The sequence below is a fragment of the Oryx dammah genome, unplaced genomic scaffold (genome assembly GCF_014754425.2).
Source record: "Oryx dammah isolate SB20612 unplaced genomic scaffold, SCBI_Odam_1.1 HiC_scaffold_26, whole genome shotgun sequence".
In the NCBI taxonomy this organism is placed as follows: domain Eukaryota; kingdom Metazoa; phylum Chordata; class Mammalia; order Artiodactyla; family Bovidae; genus Oryx; species Oryx dammah.
The window spans coordinates 14304979-14317902 of record NW_024070210.1 but is presented as its reverse complement, the minus strand read 5'-3'; the positions used below and the strand labels follow the sequence as shown (position 1 = coordinate 14317902).

At 46.9% G+C, this 12924-nt stretch overlaps 1 protein-coding gene across 1 annotated transcript; it reads left to right on the top strand.

Moving 5' to 3' along the window:
• Positions 1 to 41: 41 nt before the first annotated feature.
• On the top strand, positions 42 to 7807 carry AHSA1 (activator of HSP90 ATPase activity 1). Its single transcript, XM_040226001.1, has 10 exons — positions 42 to 242; positions 363 to 537; positions 1921 to 2111; positions 3731 to 3813; positions 4228 to 4345; positions 5368 to 5456; positions 6295 to 6423; positions 6884 to 6985; positions 7253 to 7304; positions 7422 to 7807. The coding sequence occupies exons 2-10, from the start codon at positions 458 to 460 to the stop codon at positions 7592 to 7594; spliced, it is 1017 nt and encodes a 338-aa protein (XP_040081935.1). The 5' UTR covers positions 42 to 242; positions 363 to 457; the 3' UTR covers positions 7595 to 7807.
• Positions 7808 to 12924: the final 5117 nt, after the last annotated feature.

The window sequence follows — 12924 nt, the reverse complement described above, 5'->3', positions numbered from 1 at the left end:
CTCGCCTAAGCCCGTTTCCTCTCCTTTCAGCTCGACCTTCCGAGGTTATCCCGTGGATCACTCGACAAGACTACAACTCCCGTGAGGCCAAGCGGGGCCGATGAAGGGTTTAGGGAAACAATGAAACGTGTCCTGTGTGTCTCTGTGGGTGAGGAATGGTCGTGTGAGCTGTCGCCTTTCGGGCCTTTCAGGGCATAACTCGAAGGAGTGTGAAGGAATCCTTACAACAGACGGAAGCGAAGGTCCGGCAAGGGGTAGCCGACGTACCCGGCGGGAGGGAGGCGGAGCCGGAAGTCAAGGCGGGGAGGGGCGGGGCGGGTGGAGGGAAAAGCAAGCCAGGAGGATCTTGCAGCTTCTTCTAGTAGTTTCCAGGCGCTGCCGGGCGGCCGCGACCGGGCTGTCCTGAGGCTGTGGCTGTGGCTGCTCGGGAGCTGGTGGCGGCGCGATAGGAGAGCCGATGGCCAAGTGGGGTGAGGGCGACCCACGCTGGATCGTGGAGGAGCGGGCGGACGCCACCAACGTCAACAACTGGCACTGGTGAGGGCCAGCGAGCCAGGCCGCGGGAGTGCTGCGGCCGGGCCGGGGGTTGCGCCGGGGGGTACCCTGGAACCTTGACCGGGACACTGCTGGGGTCTGGGCAGCCCTGCCTGCCAGGAGATGGGCATGGGTCCATCCTGTTTCCAGGGGTCCGTAAGTCGCAGGCCCCTCCAGCCTCCGACCTCCGTTTCATTGGGTGGAGGGGAAGCCGGGGGGAGTGGGGTGGAGGGGACGATGTAGAAGACTGCATCCCAGACGAGGGGGTTTCACACAGGAGGATGTAGGGCCCCCCCCCCCCCGCCCCGGCTGCTGCATTCAGCCTGAGCGGAGAGATGCTTCTCACACGTGGCCGGAGGCGTCATTGAGACCCAAAACTGCCGTGTATAGTATTGAGAGATTGCAGTGTTAGGCTCGAGAGGGTTGGAGTTACTATTTTTTCGACTTTCGGCTGGAATTAAAAGTCAGTCGTAAGGGATCGCTGCCTCACTCCAGAAAGCCAGGTCTTAGAACGTGTTCTGCAGGTGCTCAGAGCTGAGTGATGCTCCAAGGCGCCGTGGCCTCTCACCCGGAACTGTTAAATTGCTTGTATCGTCGCTCCAGGGACTGCCGCTGGTTGCCGGGCAATCATAGTTTATAATCCAACCACTCTTAAAAGCTTACTCTCTTTGATGAAATGTTCTGCAAGTAATATTTTCTTATTCTTTCTGAGTCCACTGAACTTTGTACGTAAACTGTAGTTTTACTTTGTTGTAAAACTTACTTTGTTGATGTAAAACATCTTACCTTTGTTTATTCGTTAGAAAGTTAGAAGGTAGATAGTGTTCCTTTGTATTTCAGCCTGCGTTCTCTCCTCAACATAGAATGGTTGCCTTTAGTTTTTGTTTGTTTTGAAACCCTGGACATTCATTGTTTTCAGGGCCATTTGGAGGGCACAAAATTTATAACACAGCTTGAATTTGACAGGTCAAAACACTGCGCTAATGAGATCAAGATTATTGGTTTATTCTTAACTGGACCTTTTAGCTCAGCACTGCGTTCTGTGGCCCTCTTGTGTGCTCCTAACCTCAGAAGCGCAGTTTTCCACTTGGTCAGACGGGGGCGCCATGTTAAAGTATTCAGTACTGACCCCAGCACCATCATGCTGAGAAAGGAAAGCAGAATTTTCCATTAAGTTTGAAACCATGCTATACAGCAGTACTCCCTATTGACAGTATAGGACTCCTGGTCTTCCTAAAAGAGTAACACGTTTGTGGACATAATGGAGTGGGGCTGAGGGTTTTGTGTTCTTTTCCAGCCTCCCTATAGCCTTGGGTGCTCTTGCATAGAGCAAGCAGTGTATCCTTCATTTGGCTGTTGGTCCATAGCTCTGTTTCTGTTTTGCAGGACAGAGAGGGATGCTTCGAACTGGTCCACAGATAAGCTGAAAACACTGTTCCTGGCTGTGCGTGTGCAAAATGAGGAAGGCAAGTGCGAGGTGACAGAAGTGAGTAAGCTTGATGGAGAGGCATCCATTAACAATCGCAAAGGCAAACTTATCTTCTTTTATGAGTGGAGCATCAAACTAAACTGGACAGGTAAGTCTGTGCTTGGCTTTTAGGACAGGGGTTAACCGCATTTTGATTGACCTATTCAGGAGCCAGGGAGAACAGTTTTTGAGAGGTTATGAACTTTTTTCGAGGGAGATAGTGCTGCTTTAGAGTTCTATAGGAAGCTGTATCGAATGTTGAAATTTTTCTGCCACCGCAGGACACTAAATGGGTCTCCTCTCTGTGGGTCTCACAAGTCCCTACTGATGTAGCAACTGGGCTGCTGAATCTTTGGGCCTTGCCCTGTTTGGGAGCATACAATGTGACATTTTTCAGACTAGCTATTTCTGCCTCTTGGATGACTTGAAAGTAGGCTATGGGAGTTTTTTGGCTTTTGTTTTTTTAATTCCAGTGTGAACCTAATAGTTTAGAGCGCTGTGGTAATGCTGCTTGCATGTGATTATAACTGGGGCCGGTTTTATTCTCTAGCCTAACGTCTCTTCTGTGAGGATATTAGGATAGAATTGGGGCCATCCTTGGATGGTCCTGACAGGAAGGAAAAACAGTAAAGTTAAAAGAGTACATGTATGGGGCAAAACATGTAAACTCAAGTGAATGGTAACAAAGGGGCAAAATGTATTTTTGTCTTTTTTTTTTTCTTTTTAAATTAAAGCAGAGCAGTCTGGAAGAAACCATAGGTATCATCTTTCCCAGCCTCCTTTTTATAGATTTGAGAAACTGAGGCCTAGAGAGGTAAAGATAAATACATGTTAACTTTGAAATACAGTCAGTTCTGCTATAACGTGACACGTGTTTCTAAAATTCACCACACTATGCAGAATCTTCCAACAAAAAACATAGAGCTTGTAGGGAAGATAGGGTTAGGGACGTGACAGGATGCTCAAAAGCTTCATCAGTCATATTTTTTTAAATTTAGGAATGTAAAAATTGGTGGCACAGTTTACACATGTTAAATCATAAGAAATACATAAATCATTTGACAAATATTGTGCTTTACCTTGATAACAACCTGAGGTTTGCTTGTGAAAGTGGGCATCGGGACACTGAGGCACGTGGGTTATTGTGAGGTGATGGAGGGAGAGTCACGGGAAATCAGGAGGAGCATTATAACACCAGGCGTGGATGGTGTGGCTCCTAACACACATGGTGAAGTGAGGTCACTGTCAGATAAACGTTTGAGACGTGTGGTTTGTGTTTTCCTATACAGCTCTGTTTATCTCTGTTTGGGTTTCTTTGTGGATGAAAGTGCACATAAGCAAATATGAAATTTGTATTACAATAAAATTGTCACTTAATATACCTATAGCATTGGAACAAATTTGTTTTTTCAAAACAAGCATTTTAGCAAAACTGCCAGTATTAGCTATTAACCTAGGTCCTCCTTAGCAGAATTCATGCTAGTGCTGAATGCACGTAGCTCTTAGTCTCACACTGGTAACACAGTTAGTCTCCAGAAATCTGATGAGGAAAGACATTTCAGGGAGGGGGCAATGGTTGCACCTAGCGTGGCAGCCACCTTCTCTCAGAGTAAAGAAGGTGGGTTCAGTTGTCCAAAAGAAGCATAAGCAAAATAGTAGTTACACGTGCAGAGCAGGAGAGGTAGCCTGAAGAGGAGGAGACTGATAAGACTGCTTTACTTTTGACAGGTACCTCTAAGTCTGGAGTGCAGTACAAGGGCCATGTGGAGATCCCCAATTTGTCTGATGAAAATAGCGTGGATGAAGTGGAGGTTTGTGCTTTCTAATTCCTCATGTGTCTGAGTCTCCTACATCCTCTTATTCTCAGATGAGGAAAATGACCTGTCATTCAAGATTACAGACCAGGCTTGGCCTAAGCATTCAGAACCCCAGTCTGCGGACGACTTTCTGGGTCTGTGGTGCCATTAGGAGCTTCCCAGGCAGTTTATGCTTATTCAGTTACTTGGCTTTAGTGAGTGGTGTGAGTTTTAACATTAGCCACTTTTGTCTTGGCAGTAGGTGGCAGAGAGACTTCGAGAAGAAACACTCATGGGGATTGTACGAATACCTCAATCGTCATGCACTTCCTTTGCAAATGTCAGCAGTTATCTGACTGCTCAGCACCTACATGCCCCAATGTGGGTGCCTCTCAAGCTATTTACACCTAATTCTGATCTTTCATTCAGATTAGTGTGAGCCTTGCCAAAGATGAGCCTGACACAAATCTCGTGGCCTTAATGAAGGAAGAAGGGGTGAAACTTCTAAGAGAAGCAATGGGAATTTACATCAGCACCCTCAAAACAGGTATCCTTTGAGTAGTTATGAGTCCCTTGAGAAGATGGTTTTCCACCTGTCAGATGCTAATTAAGGGGCTTGACAGTTCTTTCTTTAATAAATGAGTAGAAATTTGGGCGGAGAAGGCTTATTTCATCTTGAAATCAGTCTGTAAAGTTTGAATAAGAGAAAGATTTAGAGATGTGTTGTCTAATGCATTGGCTGTTGAGGACGTGAACTGTGGCAGTCCAAATTGGGATGTGCTGTGAGTATAGAATATGCAATAAATTTTGAAGACTTCGTATTTTTTTAAAAAGAGGAATATCAGTTATCTGATTTGACAACACACAGAGTAGAATGGATATATTAGGGTAACGTGGTCATAATTAATCTCACTTGTCCATTTTAACACTTTAGGGTGGTTACTGGAAAATAGAATGTTACATTTGAGGCTGAGGTGGTATTTCTGTTGCACTCACTGATCTAAAGACCTGGCATCTCCAGATTGAGCACAGTCCTGGACTGTTTTTAGGCTTACTTGAATAGTAGTCCTCTCAGCTGTTCCCCAGAACTTCAGCTTTGCCCATGTGGTCTGGTCTGGGTGTTGGAGTACCTCTGGTGAGCATCAGAGGGAGCCCGTGTAGAGGTGAGAACCGGTGCTCTGATGCCCTGATAGTTGTGGCTGTCCTACAGAGGCGCGCAGAGTGGAGAGGGGACCAAACATGCGGCTGCGAGCGCCTTGCCCACTCTTGAAGGCTTTGGAAGTGCCACTGCATTCATTGGCTGCCATCCGCAGTAGACCTCAACCACATGTAAACGAGTTGTCATGCTTCTAGTTGAATCAGGGGTTTCAAGTAATACTACATTCTGTAGGATGCACTCAGGTATCCATCTGGCATGGATCAAAGGGAAAGACGTAAAATGGATAGACTCCTCCTTCTGTTGTCATTACCTCCTCCTGAGTTAGGACGGCCATGTTTGTGAACTACGGTGAAGCCCCAAATCTCAGCTCCCGAGAAATAGCTTCCAAGAGCCGGATTTTGTCTTTTCAGAGTTCACGCAGGGTATGATCTTGCCTACAATGAATGGAGAGTCAGTAGACCCAGCCGGGCCACCAGCACTGAAAACTGAGGAGCGCAAGGTAACCAGTATCCCTGCGTGGTGGGGCAGGAGACTGTCTGGAAGGGGAGTTGAGACACTGCCTCTTCCTTAAGTCTGTATCTCAGCTCTTTCTCTCCCACCCTAACCTCCGAGCCAGAGGTGCTGCTTTTCAGGGTCCACAGAATGTAGTTGTCTGTCGCCCCATCTTTAACCTGGTTTTTATTCATTTATGACAGACCCCTAGAGCAAATGGAAGCCATCAAGCCATCAGGGGCTTCAGAGTCCAACTGGCATTTAACACCAGTGAGGAGGTCATGAACACAGGCTCCCCTGTATGCATCTAAACTCATATATCTGCATTTCATCCTTTGATATTAAAAGTCTCATCAAAGCATCAGAGGTTACTTAGGTCACTGACTTCACCCAACAGGAAGCTGATTTCATCCCATTGGAGGGGGGAACAAATGGTTTTCTCTGGAGTTGGCGCTTGTTTGGTTTGGCTTCAGCACTTGGTTTTCAGCCCTCTTGCCCCTTTGTCAGCACTCGGAAGGATATTCTGGGGGTAGTGCTTCCAGCTATTTAAACAGACATTCTGCTTGAGGATTACACAGGACTCTTCAGAAGTACATAGTGATTCAGTGTGTCCTTTGGCAGTGGGCTTTTAAATAAGCATCACTCCTCTTCTTTCACCCAGAGTGGCATTAAGAGTGTGCTGAGAAAATTCCCCTCCTGACAGAAGTGCCCGCGCACATAAATTTCCTCTGACCCCCTTGAAGGTGACAACGTTTGTGAGTGAATCACAGTGTGTCCCTGCAGCCCTGTGAAGTGAGGTCTCACCAGTACTCTCTAAACTGACAGTTTCACTGCCACTTCCACAGGCTAAGTCTGCTCCTTCAAAAAGCCAGGCCAGACCTGTTGGTGTCAAAATCCCCACTTGTAAGATCACCCTTAGAGAAAGCTTCCTGACATCACCAGAGGAGCTCTATAGAGTTTTTACCACCCAAGAGGTAAGTATAGTCCTGTCCTTGCAGCTCGTGGCGTCTGCCGTTCCAGGTGACTAGAGTTGTGGGCATATCCTCTCATTGTGCAGAAAAGTGCGAGTGGAACCATGAGGCTTTCCTCATTCATGAAGAGGCAAAGGAAAGACATGTTTGTTCAAGCCACCACTCATTAGAGCGGATTTGCCTTTTTTTTTTTTCATGTACTAATTTTGGGTCCTATAAGTGGGAACAACTGGAATCATTCATGTTAGAAAAGTAAATGGATCCAATGTAATGGCATCCTGGATTTAGAAAGGATTACTTGAGTCGAAGCGTGGTCTCTACTGGAACAGAAAAGAACCTGAAGCTGGTTCTTGGGCAGAGTACTGTCTTTGGAATTGAGAGCTGAGGCACGCAGGTGTCAGCTGGCATTTCTCCTGGGTCCCCCTGAGAGCCACACATCTTCCTACCTCCTTTTGTTCTGCAGCTCGTTCAGGCCTTCACCCACGCTCCTGCTATGTTGGAAGCAGACAAAGGTGGCAAGTTTCACTTGGTAGACGGCAATGTCTCTGGAGAATTCACTGATCTGGTGAGTTCCTGCCAGCCAGGACATGGCTTTTATCGGCTTAGACGAATAACGTGTCCCTCCCTCCCCGATCCCAGCCTTTTTCTTTCCAGCTCTGTAGATAAAATTTAAGACTTTAATCTCTTGGGTCAGTAAAAGCTCATTTGTTTTTCAAAGGAGTGCTACAATTGGACTCTCTCACTTTCCTATAATTTTTTCCTTTGTGGGGTAAAATTAGTTCTTCTGGGAGAAAGCAAACATCAAAACGGCTGACCTCTCTGATTATTTCAGGTCCCTGAGAAATACATTGCAATGAAGTGGAGGTTTAAATCTTGGCCAGAAGGTAAGCAAGCATGTTTGTTCATTGCTGTTGCCCCCAGAACCCTTTCTTTCCCCTCTCGCCTCAGGCCCCTATGGAAACACTGGATCTGAAACCTCTCTCCCCTCTGCCTTGCCCCAGGGCACTTTGCCATCATCACCTTGACCTTCATCGATAAGAATGGAGAAACTGAGCTGTGCATGGAAGGCCGAGGCATCCCTTCCCCAGAGGAGGAGAGGACGAGGCAGGGCTGGCAGCGGTACTACTTTGAGGGCATCAAACAGACCTTTGGCTATGGTGCGCGCTTGTTTTAGGCCCTGCAGCAGGGGTACCGCCTGCTCAACACGTCAGTCCAGCCTTCTCCTGACCAGGGCTTGTGACTCACAGGATTGCACCATCCCAACCACTAACTTGGGGCTGGGGCCCTGTCCCTTCATGTATACCTTGGGTTTGTGCATGTTTTCTGCTGGGTGGGAACAGAGGGTGATTTCTCTTTTATGTGTACATACGCTAAATAAACGTAATTTAAAAAACATGCATGTCTGGAACCTGTGTTGATGGGGTGGCTGGTATTAGAGTTCCCCTGAAGGTTTTGAACTTAAAAAAAAGGGGGGGGGGCCAGGTTTTATCTCCTTCTGGCTAAATGTAATCAAGAAGCATAAAGAGAGCCTGCTTCTCACCAGCAAGCATTCCTGAGCTCACGTCCTTTCATACTGAAGACTGGCAAAAGGCAGTCAAACGTAGCCTGGCAGGGGTGGCAATGGTACTCTGTGGTAAACAGTACCAATAAACTCCATGGCTGGTAGAGGTGGCATCCTGGGGCTCCTACTCCTCATGGCCTCTTACCCTCTTGCAAAAAGATGATCACCAGGTGCTGGTTTGAGATGCAGAGATTCCCCATCCCATGGGTCTTGGGTTTCTGTTCACTGAGGTTCTGTTTATTGAGCAGTCTCTACGTTCCAGACACTGCACTAAGCAATTTCCTTACAGTAGCTTCATCAGCCCCCACAATCTCCCTGGGACCATTTCCTTCTCCAGGGGATCTTCCTGACCCAGGGATTGAACCCGGGTCTCCTGCACTGTAGGCAGATGCTTTACCATCTGAGCCACCAGGGAAATCCACCGTGAAATAGATACTACCACCATTTCTGTTTTATAAGAACCTAGTCCTTGTATTTCTTAATGGATACCCCAGATCCTACCACAGATAATTTAGCAGAGTTCGGGTTTGGAACAAGAACATACTGCAGAGCCAATGCTCAAGTCCAAACTTGTCTACTGCCTTGTCATTGCATTCATCCCCACAAAGAAGCAGCTACATTTCTAGTATGTTAGGCACCCATTCCGGAGTAGGACATTCCAGGCCTATTACCCCCAGAAAGAGGAAAACTTGAAAATCCTTGTTAGAGTATTTTTAAATCCCTGGTTCCATTAAACAAGCTTGGTCAGTGCTACTGACCTTGGTGGGGTCCAGGCTGCCGTGTTCCAGGTAGAGAAAAACTACCTACATGCATGCGTGTTTAGCTGTGTCCCAGCTTTTTGCAACCTTATGGACTGTAGCCTGCCAGGCTCCTCTGCCCATGGGGTTTCTCCAGGCAAGAGTACTGGACTGGGTCACCATGCCCTCCCCCAAGGGATCTTCCTGACCCAGAGATCAAACCTGCGTCTCATGTCTCCTGCAATGGCAGACAGGTTCTTTACCACTAGCACCACCTGGGAAGCCAAACTACCTGTACAGGGAGGGTCAGTTCCTGGACAAGCCCCGCCCCGGGTCCGCCCCAGTGTGAGTCAGCATCTTTTGATCCAGACACCATCCCCTGCAGCTACAGCTATTTCCTTCATCTATTTTTGCCTGTTTTATTAAGTGGCATGGATGCCTGCAGGCTAATCCTACCAATATGAGCTGGTCAAAATGTAATTAAAGCAGAAAGTCAGTACTGGTCTGGATAATTTAGACCCTCCAAGATCCCCCCACCCTCTGGCTTGAATTACTCAACAAGTGCTGGACTGAAGCAATCTTTGTCTAATTGGACATTATGTCTGCTGCCTGGGGGTCCGAAAAGTACTTTTATAAAAAACAAAGCATCCGGACTCTAGCTTGTAGCAAATCAAGAACTCTGTGGAACTGCCATGGTGGTCCAGTGGTTAAGACTCAGCATTTCCAATGCAGGGGGGACAGGTTCATTGCCTAGTCAGGGAACCAAGATACCACATGCTATGTGGTGTGGCAAAAAAAAAAAACAAAAAACACCCACACAAACACAAAAGGATCCCCTTCTAACACAGAGACTGGTGACAAAGAAGGACCACTTTCACACATGGCTGGAAAATTACCAATTCCAGAACACCTAGGAAAAATCTGAAGCAAAGTTTACAAATACCTTAGTAAAAAAGCACCAGGCAAAGCAGCTGTCATGTGGGAGCTCAGCAACATTCACATCCCCAGTACTGATGCTGTTACAAGTTTTACCACTTCCGTCTCACTGACAGCATTCTGGTTAGGTATCAGAGCCTAAAAAGCAGAACGACAGAGCTAAAAACAGAACTTTGGACTTGGGTTTCAATTGTAAATATCACCACCTAACTAATTGGACAAATTTCCTCATCTGTAAAATGGGTATAACAGGTAACTATGAGAGCATTAGGGGCTTCCCAGGTGGTGACAGTGGTAAAGACCCCACCTTCCAATGCAGGAGACCTAAGAGACGTGGGTTTGATCCCTGGGTCAGGAAGATCCCCTAGAGAAGGGCATGGCAACCCACTCTAGTATTCTTGCCTGGAGAATCCCATGGACAGAGGAGCCTGGTCCATAGGGTCATGAAGAGTCAGACACGACTGAAGCGACTTAGCACTCACGAGAGCATTAGAGATGGACAAAGAAGTTCTGGCACCTGGTAGCATGTTACCTGGGGATTCCCTGGTAGTTCAGCTGGTAAACAATCTGCCTGCAGTGCGGGAGACCTGGGTTTGGTCCTTAGGACTTCCCTTTGGGAAGATCCCTTACCTGCTGACTTCTGGGCTCCCACGCCCACATGTTTTCCTTTAAGCAGGAATTGATCTTTTAAAAAGCTGGTTAACTGGCCAAATTGCAAATCCTAGGCTAAGGGTTCACCTCAACTAAAGTACCACCTGACAGGAACCTGTTAAATGCAGGAGAGTGGACTCTACCCCAGTGACTCGTCCTGGGTGTGGGGTGTAGCCTGTGAGCTTATATTTTAATATCCCAGGTGACATTGATACCAAGGATGGATTTTGAGGAGCACTTCAACATGTTGAGAAAATCTAATTGTAATGGAGGAAACAAGGAAGCACATCTGAGTCCCTTTTGTGAATAATGAGACAAAGGAGCTGAAACATCCTGTCTTCCAAGAGACCAGGACCATCAGCAGGATCTGGCAGGTTTGTACTATGGGTTGTTTTAAACACTAGTTAGAATTCAGTGTGACTAGTCTTGCCTAGCATAGGACCCTTTATGAGGTAACCCAGGGTGGGGGAAATGGGGCAAAGGCATCCAGGTGGCCAAGGCAGCTAAGTTAGAAACAGCGGTGGTGTTCTTGCTGGATGTGTGGTCACAGATGGCTCCCGGGGTCCAAGACAAGAGTAACAGCCAGGTGAGCTAGGACAGCCTGCTCTGACCAGAGCCGGGGAGGGACCTCTCTTTATTTCCTGGGCCCTCCCGGCTTTGATACCAGCCACTCCTAAAATCCTCCCTTTGGCAGGGTCAGTGCACCCTCTGCAACTGTTTCTCCTCACACACAGGTGTTCCCTAAGCCCACAGGCACCTGCACGGTGTCTCTTTCTCCTTTGTACAGTTTGAATAAACACTGTTTTATAGCTGATCAACACCCCAGTCCCTTCAAAGCTCCTTTCCAGCCCGCCTTTTAGTTTCTCTCATCTGTGGCTTAACATAGTAGCAATTTAGAGTATCACTTAGATTACAGATTTAAAAATGGGGCTGCGTCCCAGGGACGGGGAGCCTGGTGTGGGCTGCCATCTTTGGGGTCGCACAGAGTCGGACAGGACTGAAGCAACTTAGCAGCAGCAGCAGCAGGTATAGATTAAATTTAGATAGTGTATTTAAGTGCCAAGGTAAATTATATTAGAAAGGAGGGGGATCAGCATTCAGTTCAGTTCAGCCGCTCAGTCGTGTCCGACTCTTTGCAACCCCGTGGACTGCAGCACGCCAGGCCTCCCTGTCCATCACCAACTCCCAGAGTCTACTCAAACTTTGAGTCGGTGATGCCAACCAACCATCTCATCCTCTGTCATCCCCTTCTCCTCCTGCCCTCAATCTTTCCCAGCATCAGGGTCAAATGAGTCAGCTCTTTGCATCAGGTGGCCAAAGTATTGGAGTTTCAGCTTCAGCATCATTCCTTCCAAAGAACACCCAGGACTGATCTCCTTTAGAACGGACTGGTTGGATCACCTTGCAGTCCAAGGGACTCTCAAGAGTCTTCTCCAACACCGTAGTTCAAAAGCCATCAATTCTTCAGCACTCAGCTTTCTTCACAGTCCAACTCTCACATCCATACATGACTACTGGAAAAACCATAGCCTTGACTAGACGGACCTCTATTGGCAAAGTAATGTCTCTGCTTTTGAATATGCTATCTAGGTTGGTCATAACTTTTCTTCCAAGGAGTAAGCATCTTTTAATTTCATGGCTGCAATCACCATCTGCAGTGATTTTGGAGCCCCCCAAAATAAAGTCTGACACTGTTTCCACTGTTTCTCCATCTATTTCCCATGAAGTGATGGGACCAGATGCCATGATCTTCATTTTCTGAATGTTGAGCTTTAAGCCAACTTTTTCACTCTCCTCTTTCACTTTCATCAAGAGGCTTTTGAGTTCCTCTTCACTTTCTGCCATAAGGGTGGTGTCATCTGCATATCAGAGGTTATTGATATTTCTCCCGCCCAGTGTGTCTCATGATGTACTCTGCATAAAAGTTAAATAAGCAGGGTGACAATATACAGCCTTGACATACTCCTTTTCCTATTTGGAACCAGTCTGTTGTTCCATGTCCAGTTCTAACTGTTGCTTCCTGACCTGCATATAGGTTTCTTAAGGGGCAGGTCAGGTGGTCTGGTATTCCCATCTCTTTCAGAATTTTCCACAGTTTATTGTGATCCACACAGTCAAAGGTTTTGGCATAGTCAATAAAGCAGAAATAGATGTTTTTCTGGAACTCTTGCTTTTTTGATGGTCCAGCGGATGTTGGCAATTTGATCTCTGGTTCAAAAACCAGCTTAAACATCTGGAAGTTCGCGGTTCACGTAGTGTTGAAGCCTGGCTTGAAGAATTTTGAGCATTACTTTACTAGCGTGTGAGATGAGTGCAACTGTGCGGTAGAGCATTCTTTGGCATTGCCTTTCTTTGCGATTGGAATGAAAACTGACCTTTTCCAGTCCTGTGGCTACTGCTGAGTTTTCCAAATTTGCTGGAAAATTGAGTGCGGCACTTTCACAGCATCATCTTTTAGGATTTGAAACAGCTCAACTGGAATTCCATCACCTCCACTAGCTTTGTTTGTAGTGATGCTTCCTAAGGCCTACTTGACTTCGCATTCCAGGATGTCTGGTTCTAGGTTAGTGATCACACCATTGTGATTATCTGGGTCGTGAAGATCTTTTTTGTATGGGA

Coding starts and splice junctions, on each gene's coding strand:
- AHSA1 (XM_040226001.1), top strand. CDS start 458: ATGGCCAAGTGGGGTGAGGGCGACCCACGCTGGATCGTGGAGGAGCGG. Junction 4,346..5,367: donor CATCAGCACCCTCAAAACAG/GTATCCTTTGAG, acceptor TTGTCTTTTCAG/AGTTCACGCAGGGTATGATC. Junction 6,424..6,883: donor GAGTTTTTACCACCCAAGAG/GTAAGTATAGTC, acceptor TTTGTTCTGCAG/CTCGTTCAGGCCTTCACCCA.